Source organism: Pseudorca crassidens, chromosome 19 (assembly GCF_039906515.1).
Source record: "Pseudorca crassidens isolate mPseCra1 chromosome 19, mPseCra1.hap1, whole genome shotgun sequence".
Lineage (NCBI taxonomy): Eukaryota > Metazoa > Chordata > Mammalia > Artiodactyla > Delphinidae > Pseudorca > Pseudorca crassidens.
In genome coordinates, this window is record NC_090314.1 from 44,982,283 (window position 1) to 45,005,950 (window position 23,668).

Genomic DNA, 23,668 nt, shown 5'->3' on the forward strand with positions numbered 1-23,668 from the left:
AGTACAGACTAATCAGAAAACCCCAAAGAGGTTGTTTCTGGTGTTCAGAGACCCAACTATTTTCAAATACAGACTGCACATACCCCAATATGACCTGGAGGGGCTGGGGGAGAGGCAAATGCAAGGCCCTCAACTTCAACCTTGGTGAGGTTCAGCCCCAGCTCACTCTCACCCCACTCCACCCAGTTAGAGCAGTAACAGCTGGCCTCTTTCTCTTGGTTACCATGACCACCAACATCCCCTCACTTTGGGGGCGGGGGGGGGGAAGAAAGCTTTTGTTTAACAAGATTTAGAGGTTCATTTTAAATTAACTTCAAGTAAGCTAGAGAGGCTACGGTCTGATAAACTCTGCCAGAGAAAGACAAGGAAGACAAGCAGGAGGTCGATCGATCGGCTGACTATATTGACAAGATACTGATTGGTTACATGTTGAAGAAAACATACAATACAAAATACAGAAAAAGTTGGTTCCATCCCCTCCCACTACCCCCCCTTACCCACCCACCCCCAAATACTCATCATTGTGATTTGGTCAGAACAGGGCTCAGAGCCAGAGGTCAGGGTGACCAAGGACGAGGGGGAAGGGGGCTGTGGGCAATGGGTTCGTGGCTGTCACAATAATGCTGTGGTAATGCTGTGGGTTCTCTCCCAGCTGTGAGTCAGGCGGTGGGGAGGGGACGCTGCAGCCTGATGACAGCCAGCTGAGGGAAGAGCTGCCTCCCCCTTCCCTGGCCCCTGGGGCCTGCCCCGTCACCCAGAACGAAGCGCACTCCAAACACAGTTAAGGATACGGATGCTCTTGCTGAGCCCGCTAATCAGCAAGAGGGAAAGAAGGGGAACTGCTCCAACCCCCGCCTCCCCATACACCAGGGTGGGGGGAACAGGGGCACGTGGCTACTACCGGCAAAGGAAGAGTGGGAGAGCAGTAGAAAGGGCAGAAGTGGGAAGAGCAGATCATATATATTAAAAAAGTGACTTAAGACTTAAAATTGAATTAGTATTTGTACAGAAAGGTGCAGGTGGAATAACTCACTCCGGCCTATGATCAAAATGATATGGAGAAACCATGGTGGGCCCCTCCCCCTGCCCCCCAGTGGTGGCCCGAGTCGGTAAGTGCGATTGGTTAGAGTGGATTCCAGTCGGGTCGTTGAGGCGGAGGAGGTGGGGGCAGTGGGCAGGTAAGGGGGGCTCAGTTGCTGCAGCACTGGCTCCGGCTGGCAGGGTTGTTCTCCTGGAGGTCCACTCCTCGGTTCCGGCCCGGAGCACAAGCTGTATTCTGGGGCTCGTTCTTGGGAAGCTTCTTAGCTGTTTGGGAGACGAGGGGGAAGATGGGTGTTTGTGGGGGAACCCTAGTACTCTCCCAAGTCCACTTGGGTGCCACCCAACATCCTGATGGGTGTGTGTTCTACGTGCCAAGTATATTTTGGGTCTTTCAGGAAACTGAGGCAAAGGGGTTAAATAACTTGCCCAGGACCACAGAGTTAGTAAGTGGCAGAGCAAGGATTCAAACCCACACAGGATGACTCTAGAGCCAAATGACCCCCAAAATCCTAAGTGGGTAGGGGGCCGGTGATGTACAGCTTTAGGTGGGTGGTACGCTGCAGGGTCAGGAAGTGAAGGGTGAGACTTTGCCCAGGCTTCAGAAACCTCTGGAGTGAGCGATCTATATCTGAGAGTCAGATGAAAAAGAAAACAATTTTATCAAAGTATCAAAAATGGTAAAAGATCTGTTGGTGAAGGGACCCCACAGACCTACTACAGAACAGCAGGCAAGTAACACACCCTGGTTGGGGGAGGGGAGCCGAGGCAACTTACCTATTGCCATGAAAATTTCATTCACGTTCATCGCAGTCTTTGCTGATGTCTCCATAAACAGCAAACTGTTGTCCTCTGCATAGGCTTGTGCTTCCTGATTTGGATGGAGGTGAGAAAGTGGGTGGGAGGGAAACACTGACAGTTGGCAGGGGCTGAGGCCCAGGATAAAAATCTTCCCTGATCACAGTGTCTTCCACACAACAGAGACAACACAGGGGTGTTCAGGCCTAAGGCTCCCCTGCTCTGAGCTCCCCCACTTTACATACAGCACCTCTCAGCTCACACACGTCAGCAGAAGTTTGACTCGGGTCTCCATAGGCCCATTCTGCCTTCTTGCTCTTCAAAATCACTAGGCTAGGAAATATTTCTAGAAAGCTATCCTACAAATACACTCGCACATTTGGACAAAAGTATGTGGATGTCGACTACGGCACTGTTTCCAGTCTTTTGCAATTACACACGACCTAGAAGTCCATCGGGTGGGGAGTGGTAAAAAAGTTAAGTATATAGTATGTAAAGAAAGGGATTCATACGCTTCTGCATGTTTCCAGAAAGACAAGAAACTGCAAGGAACTTGGGGGAAGGGAGATTGAGTTTCTAGGGTCAGAGACCCAAATTTCATCCTGTATACCTTCTTGTACTGTTTACAATCTCCTATGTGCACATATTACCTGAAAAAGTCTGTCTTTTTCACCATTTCGTTAAAAAGCCAGTTCATAGAAAAAATTAGCCGAAGCTTCTGCTATCCATATGCACACACACCCCACCACCACTGACAGAGAAGGCGGAGTGGTGGACGGCATCCCCTTTAGGCCCATGCTCGAGCCGTGAGGGGACAGCAAACAGAAGCTCCCCTGCTGCCGCCCAACGCAGCCCTTCACAAAGCCCGAGCAGCCTGGGGAAGCCGAGTGGAGCTGGCTCGTCCTCCCCCGGGGCCTGGTCCGTCCCCCACCTGGAACTCCACGGCTCTCTTGCTGGCCAGGTCGGCCTTGTTGCCCGCGAGCGCGATGACGATGTTGGGGCTGGCCTGCCTCTGCAACTCCTTCACCCAGTTCTTGGCCCGTGCAAACGTATCCTGGGGAGACAGGGCCAGAGCGTCAACAGGACGGAGCAGGCATTCTGCCCAGGGCTGTTCACTGGAGAAGCTGGCGCTGGCAGAGCCGAGGTGTCTAAGATGTCATCACCCTGGAGATTCTGGCGAGACACCCCCAAACACCAGAGGAAATGTGCCCACCCCCCCATTCAGGAACAAAGGGTCAAGAAGCAAGGGAAAATCTTTACTGTGTTGGTGATGTCGTAGACCACGATGGCAGCCTGGGCCCCCCGATAGTACATGGGGGCCAGGCTGTGATACCGCTCCTGTCCAGCTGTGTCCCAGATCTCAAACTTGACTGTTGTGTCGTCCAAGCAGACGGTCTGTGTGAGGAAGGCCGCTGGAAGAGGGAGGGCAGTGTTACCAGGCGCAGAGGGGCCGAGGAGACACCCTCATGTATCTGCACTTAGAAGCCCGAAAACCCCCAACCCGGCGGCCAGAGAAGCCGAACAAGGCAGGTGGAACGGGCGCTTCTGTGAGTCGAGGGGGCTGGGGGTTGCACAGGCTTTACAGACCCAGCCAGGCAAGAGTGGGAGGAGAAGGGAAGCCTGCTTGTACTTCAGCCATTTCAGGAGCCCTCTCTGAAGGACAGCGGCGAGGGGCAGGACAGGGAAAGTCTAGGAGAAGCCTGGCTCCAAGCACAAAAGGGTGGGCCCACGCTCCTCCTCTCCTCCCTCCCCTCAGAGAACAGTCCTAGCTCCTCCGTCTGCTCCAGCCCAGGGGCATGGCTGGCCTTCGGTGTCCTGAGGACACTCTCACACACACTCAGCCACGCTGGGGTGACTGAAGTACACGCCGTGCTACTGCCAGGCGGGGGCTGGGTGGCCGGCTTCCCGCTACCCCTGCCACCTCCAGGCACGCTGGCTAGCCGCCACCCTCGGCTTTGCCCTCGACTCTATTCCTGATTGGCTTGACCTTCAGGGAACACAGTGACCCCATCTCTGGCCTGAGGAGGCAGGGGAACACACGGCACTTGTGCACGTGCTTCAAAGGAGTCTCGCAGCTGGGGCTGGCAGGTGGGAGTCGCAGCAGAGGATCCCGACGGCTCTGTGCAGGAAGCCCGCTCTCCTGCCCGGCCCTCCCCCCTCCTCCCTGAGGGGCCTGGGGCACCGCCTCACTTCCCCTCTCCAGCTCCTGACTCCAGTGCTGCAGAGGCACAGAAGACTGCTGACACGGCCTACTTTGTTTCCAGCTGCCTGGAAACCTCCTGCCGACCAAGAGGGTAGAAAAAGGATGACTCAAGCCCAAGGTCGGCCCCAGCCCCTCGGGGTGTGTACTGGCCACTGAGGCAGGAGGCTGGGTCCAGACCCTCACGTGCTAAATGCTGACCACTGGGAAATCAATGACGGGCTCAGAGCTCAAGAAGGGGTAAAGGTCAGCTTCAGAAACACCAGCCCACTTACGAGGCCATTTCCCCATTCTGGAACGTGGGGGAGGCCGGGATAAATGCACTGCCTGGTAGCGGTAAGAAGAACCCTCAGAGAGGCAGACGCAGCCTCTCCCTCCCCAGGCCAGTGGAAGGGTGTACCCGGGGCCACACAAAGAAATCAAGAGACGGAACCAGGAGAGGAAGGCAGTTTTCGAATCTCAGCTAATTCCTACTAGATGCTTGTTGGGACTCTGACATGGAGACCAGCTGCTGGGTTTGATTCCAGGGCCCAGATGAGGCAAGGTGCTGCTGCCCCAGGCATGCTTAGCCTCTGGGCAGTCAGCTTCCCTTCTCCTCCACGCCAAGGCATTTCTTCCACTTCCCTGAGGCCACCCCCTCTCCCTTGGGCCCACTCACCTCCAATTGTGCTCTCCTGGTACTCGTGGAATTGACCCTTGACAAAGCGGAGGACGAGGCTGGATTTGCCCACTGCGGACTCCCCCAGCAGGACCAGCTTAAACTGACAGATCTTGTTCCCAGCAGCTGGTCCGTTGGGTCGTGCTGCACCTCCCCGACCCGCCATGGCCCGTCCCGCTGCAGTGGTGCCGGTGAGCGTGGGGGCGGGGGCCAGTGCTGTGCAAAGAGGCACTTAGTGGGGAGGGGCCTCCAACTGCAAGGGAGAAATCGGAAGTGCTGGGTTAGGCCAAAGACTGCCACCCAGTGAGCCCTCCCTAAACCACAGGTCACTGGCCCGCCCTGATGACCTGGCTGACTGCCTCCCCTCTCCCTAACCCCCTGCCCGGCTTCTCGCAAGTTAGGACACGAGCCCTGACTAGGCTGTACCACACATCTCCTGGCCCTACAGCCGTCCGACAGTAAAGGGAAAAGTGGTCCCCCAACTCTAGGCTCACAGTTCTGGGCAAACACACTGACCTCCCATCCCCAGATATGAACATTCACATACAAATAAACACCCACAGGAGAGGAATGGGCGTATGCCAGCCTGGTGACAGTTAAGTCAACAGGCAACACAGGGCACCAGAAAATGGCTCAGCGGACACTAGGATCTAGCTCAACAAACAGTTGACCTGCGTGCGGTCTGGTAGCTCAGATCACAGCCTGCCTCTGTGCAAAGCCAGAGTGGGTGCTGAGGCCAACCAGGGAACGGGGAGTCCCGGTGGGAAGCTCCTCAGACAAGGTGCTCGGCCAACCTCCCGGGCACTCAGGGACCAGGGCCTGGCCAGGTGCAAGTCGTTATCAAAAGAGCTGTTTTGTCCTGCCATCTCCGGTCTCAGTGTGAGGCTGGAATCAAAGCCTTATTTCACTCCCTCATCCTGAGCCTCTTCCCCCCAGCGCTCTCGTTTTTGATGGGCCAGAAGTCTCACACACATTAAAAAACCAAACACACACCACAGCCAGCGAGCTCTGCCGGCAGTCAGACAGCTGCCAAAGCTCCCTTTTAAATAGAGACCTCAGTTCCATTCTCCACTGGCAGAGGCAGGGCTGAGGGAGGACGAGGGGGAGGTGTGGGAGGGCGGAGACAAACACGGGTACCATGACCAAGACCTGCACACCCGGCAGCTGGTGTTCCTGCACTGACATCTTTTTTTTTTTTTTTTTTGCGGTACGCGGGCCTCTCACTGTTGTGGCCTCTCCCGTTGCGGAGCACAGGCTCCGGACGCGCAGGCTCAGCGGCCACGGCGCACGGGCCCAGCCGCTCCGCGGCACGTGGGATCTTCCCGGACCGGGGCACGAACCCGTGTCCCCTGCATCGGCAGGCGGACTCTCAAACAGTGCACCACCAAGGAAGCCCCTGCACTGACATCTTAGTCACTCAGTCAGTGGTACCCTCGGAGGCGCCAACTTTTTTTTTTTTTTTTAAGTTTTGGAACTGCAAAGAAGGATGAGGAGGCTATCTCCAGAAGCCTCTAGAAGACTTATACTAAAAGGTATCAGAACGTACACAGAATGTTTGACAAACGAGCACTGTGAGTAGGTACTGTGTCCTAAACACGCTGTGCGGCATTTGAACCTAAGCTGAGAAGAAAAGGTTTGGATGAGAATGCCCTGTGCAGAATAGAGTCTATGCAGGAAGGGTCTTCGGAGCAAGACAGCCCTGACCTGCCCCTGAACGCAGGGAGCGCGTTCCCTGACAGTCAAAGGACGGGGTGTGAATGAAGAGGGGAACGTTTGTGGGAAGCAATGGTCTGTGCTCATGCGAGAAGCAGGCACAGAGGGCTTGCTTTGTGCAACCTCAAATCGTTTCTCCACGTCCAAGTTCTCCCAGCAACTCATTTAAAAAGTGAGCTTCAGGAAGAGTGATTCACTAACCAGGAACAACAGTTTCCTTTCTGGACGGCACTAAAGGAAAAGAGGTTTGAAGCGGGGGCCACCTATTCCCCAAGAGTACAAGGAAGGAAGCATGGGGGGGGAATCTCAATTAGTGACAAGAAACGCCAGTTTTGAAATATTTTAGTTGAAGATGCTTTCTCTTTTCACCCCAGTCAGTGATGTTGGCAAGATTCTACACTATGGCCCTTGAGGTGAGGGCCGTGCTTTTGGCTTCTTTGCTGCCTTCCTCTCTATGTTCTGGACACACAGGGAATTCAAAGAGCGCTCACCAAATGAAATGATTTTCAGAGACAGCTAACATTTACTGAACGCCTGCACAACGATTATCTCCTTTAAGCTTTAAAACCACCTCCCATTTTTCAGATAAACAGCCTGCGCTCAGGTGTTAAATGCCCTGCTCAAGGCCACCCAGCACATGGTGACGGTGCCTGGACGCCAGCCATCCTCCCGGCTGTAGGAAGAACGGTGGAGGCAACGCCCACCCTCTGTGTTTGGTTTCGGGCTGCTGGGTGAATGAGAGACTCTTTTAGTGGCAGCAGCTTTGCTGGCCCAGCAAGGGCTGGCTCTGGCTGACAGTCACAGTGATCTTGTAGTCCCTGTGTATTCCTGCCACCAGTGGGGGGAGTCGCCCAGGGCCGGGCCAGGCAACAGCAATGATGGGAAACCACGATGGAATTACAGGTTGGTTATTACCACGAATCCACGTGACACATAATCTTGGCCAGGCGACAGAGTGTGGCTGGGGCACTGGAGAAGGAGGTATGAATGAGTGGGGTGAGGGGAACAGAGGTGAAGACTCTGATGCCAAGAAAACCAAAGCAGCTGGGGCTGAGGGCCACTGGGGTAGGAGGTAACCAGCATCTACAAGTCAAGAAAAACAGAGGTAACATCTAAGTCTCGTCCCTATCAAACCAGTGCGTTTCCAAACCTGCCCAGACAGAATCTGATTTTTTAAACAAGCCAGGAGAGACAAATAACTTTCATGCAGTGGTTCTCAGTTCTCAACCGTGTCTGCACAACAAAATCACCTGTGCAGCCAGCCCCCGGAGATCCGATGAAGGTTTGGAGAAGGGCCTGTGTCTGCATTTCTTAAGCGCTGTTGGGTGCTCCGCCTGGCGCAAACCGCCTGGTGACATGTTCTGCCTGGATGCTGGTCCTGCCCTCCACAGATACCTGAGCAGGCACACACAGCATTTTTTTATGGCCTGTTGCCTCGTGGTTTACCTGGACCCACTTAGTGATCACGTGAGCAGAGGTCTTGAACCTTCCCAGACAATAAAGCACAGAGGAAGCGGATTGTGCCATGAAGGGCACATGGAGACATGGAGGCGCCTCAGACAGGCAAAGGCCACACTCTGAGCCCCAGGAAGCCCTATGCCCTCTCCTCCCAAGACTGGGAAGTCAGAGACGGAGCCCCTGGCAGGTGGTAAAGGTGAATTCACTGAGCTTGCCTGCTGTCTGGGGGAGGCAAGCCCACTGTGGGAATCTTTCCTCCTGAACCAGCAGCTAGAGTTACCCAGAGGCACAGTCAAATGATGGAATTATACCCCAAAATGGCACAGTAAAAGTCTTCTGGTTTTTTAATAATTTTTTTTTTTTTTTGGCCATACCACGTGGCTTGTAGGGATCTTTGTTCCCCGACCAGGGATCGAACCCGTGCCCCCTGCATTGGGAGCACGGAGCCTTAACCACTGAACGGCCAGGGAAGTCCCCGGTAAAAGCCTTCTTTCAGACCAAAATCCAATTCCCTTTAAGAGCTAAAGCTGTGGTCAAAGTTCCTTATAAGATACAGAATAGGCCAAAAATATATATATATTTTTAAAAACCAGTTTCTCCAGCACCAGGAAAAACACACAAGTGGGATGAATTTCCTCCTGGATATTTTCATGAAGCTGCTGAAATGGGTAGAGCAGCACCTCGAGGGCCCCTCCTTGCCATGACCCCCTCCGCCACGCTCCAAATCAGAAACCTGGTTTCTTCAGAGGCCACGAGAACAAGCACCACTCCCAACCCCACGTCTTCACAGGAAACGGGAGAGAATTCGAGGACGGGGGCACCCTACACCTTTCCCCACGGGGCACATGAAAAGGCAGAAGGGATCGGAGCTCCTAAACACTCTGGCCCGTGAACAGGCATAATGGGCACACACCCAGCCCATCCTGGGGCCAAGCGGGGAGAGAAAGAGGAGAGAAGAGCGGGACGCTGCTCTTCCTTGCTCTGGACACTGTAGGTCAGTGGGTCTCAAAACTTCTCTTCATCAGAATCACCCGGGGCGTTTAGAAAATAAGCCTGACCAACTGAATCTAGAATCTCTAGAGGTGCAGTCCAGAAATCAATGTTTTTAAAACAAGTTCCCCAGGAACTCCCTGGTGGTCCAGTGGTTAGGACTGGGTGCTTTCACTGCTGGGGGCCCGGGTCCAATCCCTTGTCAGGGAACTAAGATCCCACAAGCCGTGCGGCGTGGTCAAAAAAATAAAATAATAAAACAAAATAATCCCCAAGTGATTCTAGGAGGCTGATTTAAGCCCAAGAGCTGCAGTTGACACAGGAAGGAGGGAGGAATGTGAGAAAGGCGCCCCCCAGATGGGTACCGTGGACAATACAGGTGGATCAGGCTGGCGGTGGAGACTGGTTCCTGGCTTTATTCAACACCTGAAGCCTTCTCCAAGATGCGAGATCCTGCTGGAATGTTGCCCCTCCCCCCAGCCTCCACTCGAAATGTTCACCTTTCTCTTCTCTAATCCATGAAGTCACCCACTTCATACTCTTTGTCCTTCTGGTAAAGAGTGAGCAATTCCAGCTGGTGGGTGTCTCTCTCGTGCTTCCTGTTTGCTTCGGAGACTTCCTCTAGCTGAGAGTCCCGGCACAGCTCGGATAGTGAGCAGATTAAGGAAACCAACCAGATTTTGTTTTGGCCAGAGGCTGGTCTGCTCTAGACTGGCTCACTCAAGGTTAGCCTGGGGCCCCCTGGGACCAGGACAGGGAGAGGAGTGGGGAGGGCGTGGTGCGGAGAACCCAGCAAGCCCGCCCAGGGCCCCTGGAGGCGGTTCTGGCGGGTGACTCTCCAGCTACACTTTACTCTGGATAAAAGCATTCCTGAATATTTAACACCCTGAGAGCTGGGCAAGAGGACATCAGAAGCAACCTGTTAGCTTAAAGAGAATAAATGAAAAAATCAGGGGACACGGGAGAGGTAATTAGGTTCAAAAGCTAAGGTAGAAGACATTAAAATGCTCAGAACAGCAGGGGAGATGATTTACCCGTAGACTCAAGAACACAGCTCGTCCTCAAAGGGAAAACCACCACTACTGGCACCCAGGACCACAGGGAAGACTCACAGCAGGACTACGCAGGCCTCGAGCTGGTTGCAGAGACAGAGGAAAGAAGAATCTGAAGCAACACAAGCCAAGAGCCCCATGAGGTCCCCACGCTCCTTCCCAGCACAACTAGCAGTCAGGACGTGGGAGGCTGAACTGGGTTTGGTTAAAGCCTGGCTCCACCGTTTATTAGTTGAGTGACCTTGGCCAAGGCAGATGAGTGACCGCTGTCAGCTTCAGTCCCTTATCTATAAAATGGCATTACTTAATACCAGTCACACAGAGTTGTTAAATGAAACAACACATGGTGTGCATGGTACAGTACCCTCCTGAAGGTGAGGTTCTAACGAACGGCAGGGTTGTTATACTACTAAGAGCCTAACTAAGTAGCTTTGACTCACTGGTTGTCAAAGCTCAAAACTCCTCTTCATAATTACAGAGAAGGAGATGGAGGTGAGGCAAGGTGACCTGCCCAGGGTCACAGCCAGGTGGTGGCAGAGCCCGAGCCCAGGACTCATAACTCCGGAAAGGCTCCACCATCAGAGATAGAAAACCCAAGAATATTAATAACGTCATCACATCCACTAAGAATAATGGGGCCACCACCTTCTATCTATGCTTTAATAAAATATGGCTTTTAACTATGGGAAAAGGAGTTTGTATCAAATTTAAAAAACATGCTGCTGGATGGAAAAGTTTTATATCTTGATTTGGGAAGTAGATACATGGATGTCTACAAATGTAAAAATGCACTTAAGATTTGTAAGCTTCAGGACTTCCCTGGTGGCACAGTGGTTAAGAATCCGCCTGCCAATGCAGGGGACACGGGTTCGAGCCCTGGTCCAGGAAGATCCCACATGCCACAGGGCAACTAAGCCCGTGAGCCACAACTACAGAGGCTGCACTCTAGAGCCTGCGAGCCACAACTACTGAAGCCCGTGCGCGCCTAGAGCCCGTGCCACACAACAAGAGAAGCCACTGCAGTGAGAAGCCCGCACACCGCAAGGAAGAGCAGCCCCTGCTCACCACAACTAGAGAAAGCCTGCGCGCAGCAACAAAGACCCAACGCAGCCAAAAATAAATAAATACATTTATTTATTTAAAAAAAAAAAGATTTGTAAGCTTCACTGTTTGTAAGTTACATGTCAATAAAAACGTTAAAAATGCTGCTGGTATAGAATTTTGCATACAGCAATGAAAAATTAAAGCTTAGAAATATGATACCAATCTAGCTCCCCTGTACATAAAATATTTTCTGTCTTAGTATAAAACAATTCAGAGTAAAGACTATGAGAAAGGGGCTTCCCTGGTGGCGCAGTGGTCAAGAATCCACCTGCCAATGCAGGAGACACGGGTTCGGGCCCTGGTCCAGGAAGATCCCACATGCCGCGGAGCGACTAAGCCAGTGCGCCACAACTACTGAAGCCTGCGCGCTAGAGCCCGCGAGCCACAACTACTGAGCCCATGTGCCGCAACTACTGAAGCCCGCGCGCCTAGAGCCCGTGCTCCGCAACAAGAGAAGCCACTGCAGTGAGAAGCCCGTGCATCGCAACAAAGAGTAGCCCCCGCTCGCCGCAACTAGAGAAAGCCCACGCGCAGCAACGAAGACCCAACGCAGTCATAAACAAATTAAAAAAAAAAAAAAAAAGACTATGAAAAAGATGCTGTCTGAATTAGAAGAGGGCCAAAAGAGAACAAAGATACCCAAACAAATAAGGGGCAAGAGAGCAGGATTCACCATAAACAAATGTGCCTGCTGCATACATATTAAGAATATATTTATTGTTTGTACTTAACTGTGAGCTAAAGAATTTTAAAGTTGTTTAAAGCTTCACGATAGTAAAAAGAGAAGCTGACGCTTGTCTTTTCAGCAGGGAGAAAGAGGTTATGATGGTGTGATGCTCTGCACTCCCCAACCAGTCCAGAGCATATCTGCAGAGGGAAAAGGGGTTTAGGGGTGGAATCAAAGAGAGGGGTGTCTTCCTTGTGTGACCAGGACTATGGAATTGCCACACAGAGAGCCTGTCTCTCACCTGGAGCGTGTCACAGAAGAAGCTGGGCCCTGGAAGCCAGAAGCTTAACGGTGCAGGTTGAGATTCGGGGAGATGCTGACAGGGTGTGTCAGGCCAGGGCTGTAGCCTCTTCCCACCAGTAAGTAGGGGGCTGACGGGAGATGGCAGCAGGAGAGGAAGGGTATGCTGCCTTTACAGAGCCACAGCAAGACAACTCCCTTTCCAGGGGGAAGGGAGGGAAATCATCCCAGAGGGGGTCTGAGAGGGAGAGGGGGCCCCCTACCGCTGGGGCAGGCCCTTAAATCTGCCCCAGCCCACCCAACTCCCTTAACTGGGAGCAGTTTCACTTCACTCCCCTTTCAACAGTAAGACTCTACTGGGGCTGAGTGCCCAGACTCCTGCACCACAGTGACGCCTGTGAGCATGGAGTCCATGAACTCCACCAACACCTGCAAAAGGGGCCAGTGTGCAGGGGCACCAAGAGGCTTAAACCCTGGATACGCATGACCGAGTGGCCCTTGCCCGGTGTCCGGGCTGAACCTGGAACTGTGCCAGGAGCAGCCAGCCAGAGCACAGCTGCCCCTGCAGCCCTCTCCCTTGTCGGGAAGACCGGCTGTGTCGCTCAGCATAGATGCCAGGCCGAGTTGGGTGGAAGCCACTCTTGAGGACAGACCCCCAGCCTCCCGCGGCCCTGCCCCAGCAAGAGCACCAAGAAATCCTTCTCCGATCTCCAAGCTGCTTTCTCAGCTCTCAACCACAGACGGGCTCCCTGGAGAGGAGGAGAAGCAGAGTCAGCGCTAACTTTCAGGCCCCGGATGAAAACCTCCAGTCCCTCTCTTCCTGTGCCCATGGGGAGGAAGGCTGCTGGTGGGGGCAGGGGCTTATCTACAGGGATCTGCTGACACAGCCTGGCCGTTGTGGCTGCCCATACCATCTGTGGAAGGGCCCCGGGATTCAGGGGCAGCTCTAGGGTTCTCATTCACCGGCCCTGCTGGCCACAGAGGAGCCAGGCGCTTGGGTGGTGGGGTCATGGGGAAAGCCAGCCAGACAGCGGTCTGCCTACAGCTGTACCAGGCAAGGCTCGTGCTGCCTACTGATTCGAAGAGGCACCGGGGGGGCTCTCGGCCCTACGAGTGCTACTCCTAAGAGACTATCTCCCTAAGAGGGCCTGGCCTCCGGCTCAGCACACCTCAGCCAGCAAGGCTGTGGCAGACTCTCCAGGCCCATGCGGGGCAGCTCTCTAAGAAGCCTCAAGCGAAAGCCCAATTTGAAGTCTGGCACTTTCGGTGGCACAAACCCACACACGCATCCAGCTACGGGGTACGGGGTACGGGGTGCGGGGGGAATGGGACCAAGGCTGTGTGGTGGCTCACCTCCCCCCCACCGCCCCAGCTCTTCACCTGCTGGTGCCAGGTAGAACACAAAGATAGCTGGACAAGGCTCAGCTTCTTCCCTGGCCACAACCTATACCTGCCACGGCCCCAGGATGGAGCACAGGTCATGCGGAAGCCAGTCAGGACAGTTGCAGGAGACCAGCTGACCCACAAGCCTCACCATTACTCTGTGTTTGAGCTGTTTATGCTCACGCAGTTACTATTTCCCCAGACGGTGCTAACTAGGATCTCAACAATACAGGGCCCATTGATCCCTCTGTCTTGGGAAGGTCTCTGCAGGGGCCAGGAGTACCTGCCTGAACAGCTGCTGCTTCTGCTGCTGCCCCAGGCCCAGAAAGACTCCAAGAACCTCTGCTGAAAGTCAGGATCATCAGCAACACCTGTTGATCGAGCTACTCATGCCAACAACTGACACCTCTCACAAACCCTTCCTGTCTTTACAAAAAAACAGAAAGTCAGTTTAAGTTACCACCCTCTTTGTTTTGCCCTCAGCTCCTGAACAGAGAGCAGAGGGCAGAGGTCATGCTTCAGAGGCAAGCAGGGGAAAAGAGAGTCAGGTATCAGATCTGGCAAAACCAAATTCCTCCTGCTCAGACACCACACACGCTATGGTCAGAGGCTGCCCAACCAACGAGAAACAAGGTCAAAGTTCCTGCTGTGGGATCTGAGGGATGATGGCTGCTCTCAGGAGCCCTGGTGCCAAAGAACAATATTTTAGGCTGATTTTTTCTTTCTTAAATATTTTTTTTTTTTTTTTTTGTTACGCGGGCCTCTCACTGTTGTGGCCTCTCCCGTTGCGGAGCACAGGCTCCGGACGCGCAGGCTCAGCGGCCATGGCACACGGGCCCAGCCGCTCCGCGGCATGTGGGATCCTCCCTAACCGGGGCACGAACCCGCGTCCCCCGCATCGGCAGGCGGACTCTCAACCACTGCACCACCCGGGAAGCCCTCTTTATTAAATTTTTGTCGAACAAAACGTAGAAGGGTGAAGTGAAGAAATCAGGCAATGAATGGGTTTCAACAGGTTTCGATGAATGAATCACACTTCTACTTCATAGCCCCAAATCTTCACGACTGTTGCGGGTGGCAAGAGGTTGGACAACTTGGGGGCTTGAGGGTTGGGAGTGAGAAAGTGAGAGAAGCTAAGGGCATGTTGCAGATGAAACGATCATGCTACAAAATTCGCAAAGGCAGACTATGGGTTTCCCTTTAACAGCACATAACATCAAACCTGACACACAGTGGGTGTTCATAAATGTGGTGAACCGAGCCTGCGATGTAGGTGCAGCCCGGTTAGGTCTGGCAAGTGAACGGGGCAGCTGAAGGCTTCAATACACATCCATCTGCCAGACAGTTTGGATCCCCTAACAGAGCCATAGCCCAGCAAAGGGGACACCTCGCCACCCCAGACAGGACCTCTTAGGTTCCTTCTACACAGGGGTGAAGAGCACAAGTGCTGGAGTCAAACTTCAGTTCAAGTCCTGGAGCCACCACTTCCTAGGGTGACTCTGTGTTGTGTCACTAAACCCATCTCCTCCCGTGTAAAATAGAGAGATGAGCATCACCCATCTCCCAGGGCTGCTGGGTAAAGGATGCACCGAAGACTCCCAGCAAAGGGCCTGGCTCAGAGCAAGCGCTCGATAAATAAACGTTCGTGGCGGGGAAGTCCCTGTGAAGTGGATTCCTCGAGTAAACGTTCAAACACTATTTATTCACATATTGCTTCTGCTTCCCGTTTCCCTGAACCCCATTCCTCAGTGCCCCTCATCTGGAGAGAATGCTGAGTAGGACAACAGCTCTAGTCTGAATATTTTTGTCCCTCTCCCAAATGCCTATGTTGAAATCCTAATCCCCACTGTGATGGTATTTGGAGGTGGGACCTTTGAGAGGTGAGGCCATAAGGGCAGAGCTCTCATGACTGGAATTAGTGCCCTTTTAAAAGAGAATCCCAGAGCGCCCTTGCCCCTTTCATCATGCGAGGACACAGCAAGAAGTCGGCAATCTGCAACCCGGAAGAGGGCTTCCACCAGAACCCAACCATGCTGGCCCCCTGAGCCTGGACTTCCAGCCTCCAGAACTGTGAGAAATAAATTTCCTCGTTTATAAGCCACCCAGTCTGTTGTAATTTTGTATAGCAGCCCAAACAGACTGAGACAACAACTTTCACCAGTGCCCTAGAAAAAGGAGCAGCTCACAGCTGATGTCCTATGTCCTGTCAACAACCAGAACCTTCTATTCTCTAGAGACTGGCTTCCAAAGCCACAAGAATGGAGGGGGGGGACGACCACCACCAACCAAAAAAAATCAACAGTGAGTTAAAGCCCCTAACCAGGCAAGTCATGAACTCTTAAAAAAAAACAAAAAACAAAAAAACCCTACAACACAAAACATCTTAAAGCCCAAATGCCGTTCCTTCCATTTCAAAGCCTCTTTCAGGAAAGGGAAGGAGTTCCGTGGTGGAGAGGGGGAGGGGACAGGACTAGGACAGCTGACAAAGACACCAGAGTTCCTTTTAAAAAACAGGCTGCAAATGCTAGAGGTTTGGAAATTGGTGTCATTAATCACCACAGCCTTTGGAGCGGCTCGGAGAGCAATCTGATGACTAGGAGAGCAGCCAGGGTTAGGGAGGCCACCCACACCCTCCCCCACGCCCTCCCCCATGCCTGGGATGCTTCTGACAGAGCCACCTGAAGGGGACACACACGGAGCTATGAATAGAAGGCCAGAGGCTTGTAAACCAACTCCTGTTAAGATCCCAAGTTAGTGTTTCCAGCAGGGCTCATGTTACACATCTTCATAAGGATGACAGTACAACGGAAGGATTTAAGCTATTCAATGATTCAGGATCACAGCTCAAAGTGACAGCCTGCCCTGAGCCTGCCTGGAGCCACAAACCCTGCACGAACCCTCCCAAAGGGGAGGTCCATTTTTGAATGGCAGCAAAAGAACGCTGGCCCAGACCACATGGACTCGCCTACCAGACCTGGAAGGTTTAGCTGGAGAACTTAGCACCTGAAATACTCAATGATTATGTACCTCACCTTCCCAACTGGATAGTAAACTCCAGAGTAAATAGCAAATCCGACCATTTTTGGATCAGTCAAAAAGCATGAGGCAGGGGTAGCAGAAGTATGGAGAAGCAACCGCCTGCCATTGGGGTCAGCTCCCAGGAGTCTCCAGGGGTGGATTTCCCAGGCGCAGCTCCACCTCACCTACCTCTGGAGGCTTTGGTGACTACAACTAACCATCAAGAGGAGAAATAACATAACTCTGACCACAAAACTCCATATCAACATAACTGAGAGGAAGCGTTTGCTAAAAAGGGAGTGGCCTTGGACAGCCAGCTGATTCCAGGACCAGGGCAGGAAATACACAAGGTAAGCCTGGAGCATCTTGTAGTGCCAAAAAGTAAGGAAGTGCTAACAAAAATGAAAACAAAAAACCCCAAGATGATGGGGGTAGGTCAAAGGGAGCTGAAAAAGCTCCCAATGACCAAAGTTGGAACAATTTGAACAATAAAATGAAGTAGTACTGGATTATAAACCAAAGTGTAAAATAAATGCCCACGAGTTCATAGTGATATAAATAATTGAATATATAAATGGGGGAGGATAGACAAATCTTTTGTGTACAAGAACTCCAAGTAATTCACGTAGATACCCTGCCCTGGAGGAGAGGAGCCTAACTCCCCACCCCTCAAGTGTGGGCTACACAGAGGGACTGCCTTCCAAGAAGGACAGCACAAAATGGGGGAGGGGAGACAGTGGAGAAGCCTGACAAACATCGCCTCAGGACTCCCGTGGTGGTCCAGTGGTTAAGAATCCATCTGCCAATGCCAGGGACACGGGTTCGAGCCCTGGTCCGGGAAGATCCCACATACGGCAGGGCAACTAAGCACGTGTGCCACAACTACTGAAGCCCGTGCACCTAGAGCCCGTGCTCCCTAACAAGAGAAGCCACCGCATTGAGAAGCCCACGCACCGCAATGAAGACCCAGCGCAGTCAAAAAAAAAAAAAAATCGCCTCAGCCGGGTGACCAACGCTGACGCTGACAGCGCTAAGTCACGTTGGCTGTACACACCCCTGATACGATGTGGTGAGAATGGCTCTGAGGTCTTCCTCCCGCAAACCCATAGCCCCAGTGTAACCGTGAGAAAAACATTAGACAAATCCCAATTGAGAAACACGCTATAAAACATGACTCCTCAATACTCCTCAAAACTCTCAAGGTCATCAACATCAAGGAGAGCCTAAGACACTGTCACAGCCAAGAGGAGCCTAAGGAGACATGACTAAAGGTAAGACTAACTAAAAGGTAACGTGGTGTCCTGGATGGGATCCTGGAACGGAAAAAGGACGCTAGACAGAAACTAAGGAAATGTGAATAAAGTATGGACTTTGGTTAATAATAACGTATCATAACTGGTTCATTAATTGCAACAAATGTACAATATAATGTAAGACGTTAATCACAGTGGAGACCAGGTGTGGCGGTTTGGGAGGAAACTCTACCACCTTTGCAATTTTTCTGCTGGCACCCCCCTTGTTAGGCCCACCCTTATTCAAGAATGAGCCTTGTGCAGATATGCGAAGGAGCATCCAGGGCCCAGAGCTGAGTTCACTTCCATAGACCCTTGCCCAGCCCTGACCTGGGGTCGGTGCTGCCAAACCACACACAGCTGTGGGGGCACACTGACCAGGTACACGCATGCTGGAAGGGGGGTCAGCACACCGTGGGTGGCCAAAGCCATGCTGCCTTTCCTGATGAAACTGTGCCGGACAGAGAGCTGTACCCTCTGGAAATTTAGTTTGTGACCTGTCTCCACCCCCTATATCATCTGTACTGTAGCGTTCATCCTGTTTACCTGTCCGCTCTCTTATCTATGAGCAACTCTGCGGAGGATGGACGAAGAAATGGCTCAGACTTTGGGATCGGAGGGACGTGAGCATGAATCTCAGGTTCACCACATCTGTGCTGTGTATGTTAGAGGAAACGGGCAGGCGTTTGCTTCAAGGGGAGGTTTGAATGTCTGCCCTTTCCTTGGACAACCACAGCCTACTATGCTGGGTGTCACAGTGGGACTGGACACAGAGATAAAACAGGACACAATCGGTGCCCCCACAGGGCTCACACACTAGACAAGGAGGCAGACAAGGAGCAATGAGAGGAAAGTACAGGGAAGAGAAAAGCCCTCAGCCTCCTTCAAGGGAGGGGAGGCTTCACAGAGGAAGTGATGTTCCAACTGCGCTTTGAGAGAAAAGCTGGGAGATGCTGCTCCCAGGCAGGAGGTGGAGAAGGGCCTTCCGTGCAAAGGGAAGAGCACGCAGTTAGCCCAGAGACAGGGTGAGGAGGGATCCGAGCACAGACTTTCTCCCCCGGCTCTGCCACTCACTATGGAGTCCCCACCGTAACCTGGGGACTGAACGCAGTACCTTCATCCTGGGGCTGTTGCGAGGATCAAAGGAGAGTGCCTGGCACATCGGAAGCAAAACTCAAAAAGTTTAGCTTTTATTTGCATTATTGTTCCTATATACAAGAGATGGGGATGTTTACTCTGAAAACTAATCTTTTATAGAACCAAGCTATTAATGCAGAGAACTCCTTAAGAAATATTCCAATTCTCCCCTGCCAAGGCTCTTGAAAGCACTATTACCTGGGTTGGGGCACATCCTAGTTTACAAATTCTACCTGAAATGGCCCCAACAAAAGTATCCCGACTCAAGTTGGGGGAGAGAAAATGCAAACTTCCAGGAATCTGGGAATCGAACCCAAAGCAGCCTGCTGCAATCAAAATATTGTCCTCAAGTTTCCTGTTTTAGCTTAAATACATGCAAACTTTGCATTCCAATCTGTAATAGATCCAGGATTGTTCTGGTATAAAAATGTTGAAAACTGAGTAAGACTGAAGTGCCTAGAAGATGCAGAGATGTGTGGCTCTGAGTATCCACTGGGTCTGAGAACCCCAGCAGGAGGCGCACAGTCATGGTCTTAGCGTTCTCTTCAGTAAAATGGGAATAGAACCCACAACAATTCTGTTTACCATCTATGGAACAAGACAGTATGGGAACCATCCATCAAACCACCGAGCATCCCAGTGAAAACTGGCAGAAATGTTGAATCAGAATCCTAGGGATGAATTATGATGTACCTTCAAAACTCCATGGACCTCGTGATTATCTATCCTGTGCCAGGGAATGGACTAGCTTTACCCTTTGTTTCTAATTCAGCAAGATATTTTGTATCTCCATTTCACTGGAAGAAAGAGAGGCTCAGAGAGGTCAAGTAACAAGCCCAAGGCCACGCAACTGGTAAATGAGGGAGTCCAGATGACAACTCAGGCCTGGTTGACTCTAAGGCTCTCGTGCCTTCCACCCCACCACACCGCCTCTGTTTACCAGGCAAGGGTTAGAAGAAGAAGGGTCTAAGAAGTACCTGGTTGGTGGGGCTGAATTTAAATTTCTGACCTTACTCTGTGTTTCCATGTAAATTCTAGTGAAAGGAGCACCTGATAGATAGCCACATCCTTCCCACTAGAAGCAGTAGGCAGCACCAGAGGAGAATTGCGGGGGCTAAGCAGAGGCCAGCTCCACCAGTTCCCTGTGCCCTTCACCCTGCCCAGAGGGACCCCTGAGTCCACTCACTTTTACTTTCATTTTCTAGCCATCCTGACTTTCAGTTTCCCAAGAAATTAATAGCATGCAGATGTGAGCAAACTCTCAGGCCCTGAAGAGTACTGACTCAGGACCCATAACTGCCATGGTCCCCAGAGGCAGAGGAGAAAGAAGACAGGAGGGTGCGGTAGGGCTGGGGAAGAATACCGGAAGCAGAGGAGGAGTGCCACTGATGAGGATGCTAAAGAATCTGATCTGGGCCACTGCTTGCTCACCCGCACGTCCATTCCCTCCACAAACAGACCAAAGGAGGACCCGCTATCAGGCAAGATGAGGCACATCTAATCCCAAGACCCAGCTCTACCATTTTCTAACTGTGTGATCTAAGACAAACTACTTCCATTCCTTCAGCAGCATCTCTAAAGTGGAGATACAATTCCCACAATCTCCCAGGAACACATGTGAGGAACCCATGTGAAAAGAACTTGGCAACTTTAGACTGATTTATAAAAATCAGTTGTTACCACCCTTCTATAGTATAAAGGCAGAAAAAGACCCACTGGTTGTAAGAGGCAAGCAGGAGAGGAAGGGCATCACAGGGGAGGGGCTTCTGGCCCACACACAGCCGTCCCCCTCTCTGCCAAGCAGTGGCAGATCTCTGCTTGGACTCTATAATCTGTGCATGCCAGAAGTGGCCACCTAACCAGTCAGGGCACTGGCGCCTTCCTGTCTCACTGAAAGGGAGAGCTTCTCCTTCAAAAGCTTGCTTTAGAATTAGAGCTGGGAGATCAAGTCCAGACAAAGAAGGTCCCCTTGGAAGGCTGGCCAGCCTCATCCTGGGACTCCCAAAGAGTTCCAGAAACTACAGCCCACTACTGAGGAGGTAAGTTTGGTCAGAGACCAATGGCCGGTGAGTAGAGGCACAGACTGACCAGATTAGAGAAACCAGGTTGGCCATAGAAGTCTCCAACAACCCTCCAAAGAAGTCCACAGAGAGAGAGCTTGTGATTCTACTGCTGACTCTGACAAGAAACTTTTTTTGTTGTTCCATAAAAAATGAAAGGAGTGCATCCCAGGCCTAGCTCAAAAGTTTGCAGGAGTCAGACACTGGTGATTGTCCAGAAGAGGTCAAAAAGCTCTCAAGACGAAACAACTTTAACACTTATAAGTAGCATCCAAGGGCAGTAAAGATGGCCCAGAACACTGAAGAGATACAGAAATTCCCAAAGATTGCATGGCCTTCCCTCCCTTCCTCCACTGTAGATAGCAAGGGTCAGTCATGGCCTCAGAGTCAGGCTGCTCTCATTAAGGTGCAGTCTCTGGCCTGTACTTTGGCCACATAACAAAGAACCTCCCAGCCTGGTCTGAGACAGCAGCCATTTCACGCACCTAAGTCCCAAGCAAGGGACAAGGATCAGATGTCAGTACCGGCTGCCTCTCGGAAAAGGTGGGGAGCATCAGCACTTTGTGGCATGTGTGGGAATTCCTTGGGCTACAAAAATTTGCACATTAAGGACCCAGAGGTGCCACCACAGTGGCATCAAGTTAATCCTCTGCAATCTACAACTTACTTGATCAAGCCCAGAAGGGAATGGAGATAGACCCTAGGACTAAAAGTGGTGTGACCTGTTGATCAGGGAGGTGAGCATGTGTGTTTAGGGTGGGAAAGAGATAGCCCAGGACTCTTCAGTTCCAGACTCCTTATTTTTGGTCTTTTTTCTCTTCTCTAAGGACCAACAGACAGCAGTCCCAAGAGGAGCAGTCCCTCTGAGGCAGCCTGGAACCACTCACGGGCTCTGGGAGGACAGGGCTGAGACTCCAGCAAGGGGGGAGGAGGAGGGGAGAGAGATGATAATGAATGGGCAGATCTATCCTGATCTATGTGATCTGTAGCTAGGATCGAGCAAACCTCAGCTAAATTGTTCAGAGGCAGGAAGAGCCAGAGATACACTCAGAGAACGACACAACACAACCAGAGGACAGGGCTGGGGGCTCAGGGGGCAAGGCACGGAGAAGACAGCTCATTCCTAAAGAGTGACCCAGACTTTAAACTCTGCTGAGATCCTGGGTGGCTCTCTGGCTTGAGGAAAGAGAGGAAGTTAAGGAGTTGTGGGAGCCGTCTCAGCCAGGACCCCCCCACCCCACCCCGCCCCAGCCCCAGGAAATCGAGATAAAATTCCTCTAGGGCTGGAGCGACAACTGTTTTTGTGGGACGGGGCGGGGCGGCGTGGGGGGACGGGCTGGGGACAAGAGAGGCGACAGACAACACTCCTGGCTACCTCTAAAAGAGAAGGGGGACAGGCTCTTTCACACCTGACAAAGATTCCTCCAATTCTGGGAGCAGAGGGAGAGGAACTTAGGGTCTCTCCCTCCCACAACCGGACCGGGACAGGCCAGAGGAGAGCCATAGGAGTTTCCCAAGGCTCACGAAGGGCAGGGAAGGGAAGGAAAGAAAAGATCTCCCCCGCTTTGGCTCGACGCCTGGGGAGCCCCTTAAGAGGGGGCTACGGGTCGGGGGAGGGGTCAGTATCCCCCTAAGCCAGGGTTGGGCGGGAGGAAGGGCCGCCCCGGAGAGGCTTCAACACGAACGAGACACTGCGTCCCAGGACAGGCACACTCACGGCGGCTCCGGGGCGGCGGCGTTACTTGGGGCCGGGGCTCGGACAGGCTCCGCTCCTCTCCCCCCAGCGGTGTCCCAGGCTCCGGCCTCCACTTCCGCCTTTCAGCCGCTCCGGATCCGGATCTCCACCTCCAACCCGCCCCTCAATACTCCCAGGCGACTGACAGGGCGGAGAGACCAATGGGAGGCACTCTTGGCCGACTCACAGGCGGTCCCGGCGTGGGTGCGGGAGAGGCGGGAGAGCGCGCGCGAAGGACGGCGGGACTTGTAGTTCGCAGCGTTGGGAGGAGCCGGTGGCCGCCTGGGATTTAGGCTTAGGGTGGAGCCGGCGGCCGGCTAGGCGGAGCCCGGCCGGGAACTCTTTAAGGCCAGGTCTGCCGACCGCGTCATCACGGATTCCAGGCGCCCCGAGGGGAGGCGTTTGACGGAGCGTTGCAAGAGTGCAGAAGGCTGTGTGTGCAGAATTGGGAAAGGAAAAACATGGTGTGAATGAATATGCACGTAAGGCCGCGTGGACCAGCCCTAAGCGCTCCCTAACGCGGAGAAACCCCTGTCCAAGCTTTCGGGCCAAGTCAGTTCTGGGAGCCCGACTGTTGGGGACATTCTGAGATGAGAAAGATGATGGAAGCACTATAGAAAGGGCTCTCTGGAGGCTACTGGGTGGGATCACAGGGAGAGCTCTTGCTACTGCCCAGCCGTAAACCGGAACCCTCCGTCTTTGGCTCAACCCCAACCTCCGCCCCTGCCCCTGCCTCTCTCCATCCACAACCAGAACCGGCCCTTGTCTCTGATGCCGAATACTGAGTCAGACCACTTCTGCCTTGTCGCTCCCCATACATCCATAAATGCAGATTGGAACCACTTCTGTTTGTCCCCACTTTGCCCTTCCTATGGATCAGGACTATTTCTATTTTTTCTGCTCCCCTCAGTATGGATTAAGACCACTTCTGCTTCTGCCCGCCCCCGACCCCCCAACACAGACCAGCATCTCCTCTGCTTCTGCATCCCACCCCCAGGGACACTACTCGGAACCTGTATGGAATCAAAGCTCACCCTATAGACAGCTGTGGGCCTTGTTGCTATG

The 23,668-nt window shown here is 52.7% G+C and overlaps 1 protein-coding gene across 1 annotated transcript; it reads right to left on the reverse strand.

Moving 5' to 3' along the window:
- Positions 1–381: 381 nt before the first annotated feature.
- On the reverse strand, positions 382–22,744 carry RAB5C (RAB5C, member RAS oncogene family). The gene is made up of 6 exons (XM_067716277.1): positions 22,586–22,744; positions 4,695–4,947; positions 3,097–3,248; positions 2,768–2,890; positions 1,816–1,909; positions 382–1,305 (listed from the first exon to the last, which is right to left on the reverse strand). Exons 2-6 carry the CDS (start codon positions 4,858–4,860, stop codon positions 1,190–1,192), a joined length of 651 nt encoding a protein of 216 aa, XP_067572378.1. The 5' UTR covers positions 4,861–4,947; positions 22,586–22,744; the 3' UTR covers positions 382–1,189.
- Positions 22,745–23,668: the final 924 nt, after the last annotated feature.

Bases quoted from the DNA above. Each gene is read 5' to 3' on its own strand.
- RAB5C (XM_067716277.1), bottom strand. From the start codon at position 4,860: ATGGCGGGTCGGGGAGGTGCAGCACGACCCAACGGACCAGCTGCTGGG. The intron at 3,249-4,694 runs GTGAGTGGGCCC...TCCCTCTTCCAG, and splicing joins CCAGGAGAGCACAATTGGAG to CGGCCTTCCTCACACAGACC. The intron at 1,306-1,815 runs GTAAGTTGCCTC...TCTCCCAAACAG, and splicing joins TGAAATTTTCATGGCAATAG to CTAAGAAGCTTCCCAAGAAC.